General features: G+C 39.1%; 1 protein-coding gene across 11 annotated transcripts in view; it reads right to left on the bottom strand.

Annotated features, from left to right (window-relative positions):
• The window catches only part of LOC108693943 (zinc finger protein 36, C3H1 type-like 3), a 354,810-nt gene that overhangs the window by 4,319 nt on the left and 345,658 nt on the right, over positions 1-4,833 (bottom strand). For 5 of the 11 annotated variants that reach the window (XM_018203157.1, XM_018203162.1, XM_018203160.1 and 2 more), the window contains one exon: positions 2,548-2,730. The exons of 4 other annotated variants lie outside the window; for them this stretch is intronic. In XM_018203157.1, coding sequence (XP_018058646.1) covers positions 2,548-2,730 — 183 coding nt within the window. The remainder of the gene's footprint in view (positions 1-2,547; positions 2,731-4,833) is intronic. 2 more of the 11 variants (XM_018203159.1, XM_018203163.1) reach the window with 1 other exon arrangement.

Raw genomic sequence — 4,833 nt, 5'->3', positions numbered from 1 at the left:
TATATAAAGAAGTAAAAGAAAGGGTAGTATTAAAAAAAGTAGCGAGTGTATGTAAGCGATCTACAGTGCTCTTTAGCAGACTCGACGTGACTCTAATGAAGACTAGGAAAGCCGTCACGCGGACAGCAAATTTCGAAACGCGTCACGACGATGAGGGCCCGCTCGACGATCCTCCGCGACAAGAACTGCCAAAACTTCGGTCATCGTCCAGAGCGTCGAGGGGATGACGTTACGTCCACCATCACCTCGATAGTCGCTTAAGCACAACATGCATCATCGGCGCAAGCTCAGAATTTACACAGATCTAACGCTCCGTAGACGCAGCACCGCGGTATGCAGGATTCGTAACATACCGCGAAAGTGCGAGCCTTTAGGACCTCACGACTCGCCCTCTTTACTCTCTTTTCCGTTTCGTTTCGAGAGGGGGTCCTGACATACGGAGATTAGAGTCGACGATTTCCTTACCGAGCTCGCATCAAAACACGCGCGCACTTCCGCATCGATATTTGCGATTCCTTTACATTCACAAGAGTTCTTTTCCATTTTGTTAATCCTTTAACGTTGAGAGATCTCCAGTTCTTTACTCCTTTTAATTGCTAAGCAATTCATTTTTTTTCATTGCAAATCGTTACTTCATTTTTTTTTCAAATACCAATATAATTCTAGCGGTTAAATGTCTCGGAAAAATGTTTTGTTAAAACAAGAAATCAATTATCCACGGTACAAAGAGTATATTAATATAATAAGAAAGCCACTATTCACACACTCGCATAAAATATGATAAGGAAATAGAGAGAGCTAACGCACATCGCGGTCATATAGTTTTTGTCAAACATTAAAGGATTAAAGATAGACGTATTTTGAAGTATATTATTTGCAATCTAATTGAAATTTTTCTTAAGTGTTTCAACAGTGCGTGCGTGTCTCGAAATGTAAGCGCGACCAATGAGCGGATGACAATCGTGATGAAAAGTGTAGTCCTTTCATGCAATCATAGATCCGCTAATTTCATTGGTCGTGGAATCGCCAAGGGATAAACGTATGTTAAATCATATACTCGCTAGCCACGTTTAATGTTCCTTCGTATGGATAAAACTTTGATGGAATATGCACTTTGTGCATCCCAAAGAGGGATCTCTTTAATATTCGTAACAATATAAACACATGGCTAACGATTAAAAAAAAGTAGTAAGCGATCTATAAATACATTACGAGGCGTAAGCTCTGATACGAACAACATTGCAACGAACGACAGTGGAAAGCGAAACTAAGAGAAAAAAAAAGGTAGTTTCTAGAATCTTTTACGCGATTATCTTTGAACAGAAATCGATACGATATAAATCGTGTACAACCCGAGAACGATACGAGACTAAACGTTTGAAATATAAGCATCATAGTAGAATGGAATGTTACAACTTTTATATCTTACAAATCCTTTCGTGCCGACTTGTACTAAATAAGTTTGGGAAAATCTTTTTAATCAAAAAGAAATTCATTCGCGTAGTCATAAGTGATGTTTTGTTAATATTATAGATTTGTTTTCAAACAAATTCTTTTTTCATTATCGCGATTACAGCACAAAAGTTTCAATCGTGATCGCGCCGAACGTGACGATATTGTGAAGGTTTCTATCGTAATATTCTACAGGATGATACGGACATTAGAGAGGTTTCAATAATGATGCCATGTACAAGGTTCGTAGAAATTTCAGTTATGGCGCTGTACCAAATATATGATGTTATTGGTATTCTAGTACGCTTCAATCACAATATCATGTTGGCAGAAACGCGACATCTCGTATCGTTAGGCTGTCGGCTGTAAGGTTTCACCGAAATGTTTCCGTTTTTTCTTTCTATTCGATAGAGAAACAGCGGGACTCTTGTTAGAAATAAAAAATGGAAGACAGGAGCTCTAAGCGCGCTCGGCAGTGTATTCACAATCGCAATAACTGTACTCATAACTTAAAGATACGACTACGTGGAATCTCTGGAAAATGGCCTGGAACCGTTTCGTCGCGACCGCCTAAACTTTACCACGACACAAACTTCGTAGCTTGTAGCACGAGACTGGCAGAAGCAAGGTCGATTACATTTACGACATAGAATGTCCGTCTAAACCTGTCCATTTGCAAAGTTTCGCGAATCGAATACAAGTATCAGCAAATAGGAGCAAACACCAATTGGAAATTCTACAAGATTAACATGAGATTATATGACTGCCAGAGAATTAATTTCTTGCATCCTGATTAACGATGTTGAAAATTTGTCAATATCGCGACTAGATAAACTAATGATAAACTAGCGACTAATGATAAACATAGCCAATATAATCTGACGTTCACGTATCACGTAATATGCATTCAAAATATCGTTAACATATTTTGTTGTATTGTAAATTTCTTGCTGGTCTAATATTTTTTTTATATCATAAAAATTTGGAAAAACATACGATATGCATACGTCAAAGGTTCTTGCACGAAAACAGCCGCGAAAATAGATGTCGAGGCTACTTTGCCAGAGTCCAGCTACGAAAAAAAGGAAAGTGTACTCCATGCATAAGCCGTGGTACCATTAGCAGATCATCATTGGAGTCGCGCATCCGCTTCTTGCCGAGCTCGATGCTCGCCATACCGGCGCTCTGAAGTCCTCCGGGCATCGCAGCTGCCGGCACTCCTGATACTCCGCCAGCCAACGTACTCATTCCCGTCACGTTCGTCGGCATCGTCGCCGTCTGCGTTTTTTCGTATCGTTTCGTATCGTTTCGCATTTATTATTATTTTTTTTTTCATTTTCACACATTCATTCGGTTTTTCCGATTTCACGTTTTTTTTTTTTTTGAACATTTTTATACGTGTATACAGATTTCAGGTTTTTACAGCCGCATACACAGTTTTTCCGTACGTTGCCGTGCGTCGACCACATCCGTTTCCGTTTCGGCATTCCCGAGACATTTCCCAATCGAGACATTTTTTCGTTTTTCATGTGTTAGCATATTTATACATATTTTGTTGTGTGTATCGTTGCGGCGGTCGTAGCGATGGTGGCATATACATTTTTCCGTACATTTTCGGCACATGCGTGCGGTGGCATCGGTCGATCGTGCGTATTATTTACGTTGGTTTTTATTATTTGCGTTGATACAGTTTTTTTTTTTTTTTCCGAGTTTCGGTCAGCAATATTTCGCAGGCGTTAATTGGCAGGTAGCGAAGCGCACGAAGGTATTGTCAGCAAGCATGTAGAAGCATCATCAGGCGGAAGAGGGCAAGATAAAAATCAAAAAAAGAAAAACAGACCAGTTGAGGCTAAGGCAAGAAACGACAGTCGCGATAATATTCTTTTTGACTTATGTAAAAAAAAAAGAAACGAAAGAACACATACTCTTGCGCGTGCGTATATGTGTGTATACGTGTGTGCGTATGCGTGTAGACATATGTTCGCGTACAAGTGTAACACGCTTGCGAGTTCACGCGTGGCCCGCTGTATCGCGTTTATCAAGCTACTCTCTCTCGTCTTTCGTGAGCCGAAAACGTGTGCGCACATACAGACAACACACGCGTAACGCACACACGCGCCACACGCATATACGCGCACGGGATTTACAATATTTCTGCGTGGCTTGTGCGATCACGCGTAAGACGATACATCCGCCAATACGTTCCACTGCGTATAAATATACACCGCTCGAGTTACTCGCGCGTGTATCTCTGAATTACGTAACTACTCCCGTTTATCATGTCGTTCAATTGCTTATCATACGGATATCGTTCTCTTCTTTATCTTACTTTAATTTTTTACTTGTCTTTCTAATGCAAAACACGTTCGAACGAATTTCTAAGATAGCTAAGGATAGAAATATAAATTATATGCAAATTTTTATGCGCGACCTAGATATCTTTATACGTTTCGAGAAACATTGAAACTTCTGCTAGTGGAAATCCGCGAACGATTTGAATCCAACGCGCGATCGCAACCTTCTTCGTCCGATAAACGCGGTTATAACAATCATAAATCCGATTAAACATTTATATTATTCTCAAAACTTTAAAAAGATATTTTTTTTCATAAATCGTTGTAATATCCATTTTGGTACATAAAATCACGTTTTATATCAAAACACGTTGGATTTCTAATGATCGATAAATTAAGACTTGTTTAATACATGCGTATTTTAGCTAAATAACGCTTTTTTCCTTTTTTTCCACGTTTATCGGCCTTTCACTGCGTTACTCTTTGCATGTGGCAACGCGACGCCTCGCAGAAGGCAAGTTTCTACGAGACAGACGCGAGTATAAACATCACCGATTAATAGTAATAGCAATAATAATATAATAATGCTGCTGATAATAATAATAATGATAATGATAATAATAATAATAATAATAATAATAATAATAATAATAATTATAGCACGTTAGATAGGACCAACGGACGTAGCTGGCGTCAGCGTCAATCTGCGGGCTAATTGGCACTAATTCGTTATTTAATCGACATTAAGGAGAGAGACAGATAGAGAAGTGATATATCTATTTGACCGAGCACATTATCTATAGTGACTAAAAGAAAAGCGCAAATTTTAATAATACTGAAAAATCAGAAATTAGAATCGAACATAGAGCGTAGGGAAGCATGTAGATAAAGGTACGCGTAGTACGAAAGAGAACCGGTCCCACTTCATCGTCCATCGACATCGGGCTTTCGGCTGGCGTTTCTGACTGCTGCAACACCTGCAATAATCGAGGCACTCTCTCGAAGTTGATTAGTTTTGCGTCTCTGCCTCTCATAATCTATATTTGCATGTGGACATTCATGTAGATATAGGTATATATATATATAT

This window comes from Atta colombica, unplaced genomic scaffold (assembly GCF_001594045.1).
Source record: "Atta colombica isolate Treedump-2 unplaced genomic scaffold, Acol1.0 scaffold111, whole genome shotgun sequence".
Lineage (NCBI taxonomy): Eukaryota > Metazoa > Arthropoda > Insecta > Hymenoptera > Formicidae > Atta > Atta colombica.
This window is presented reverse-complemented; position numbering and strand designations above follow the sequence as displayed.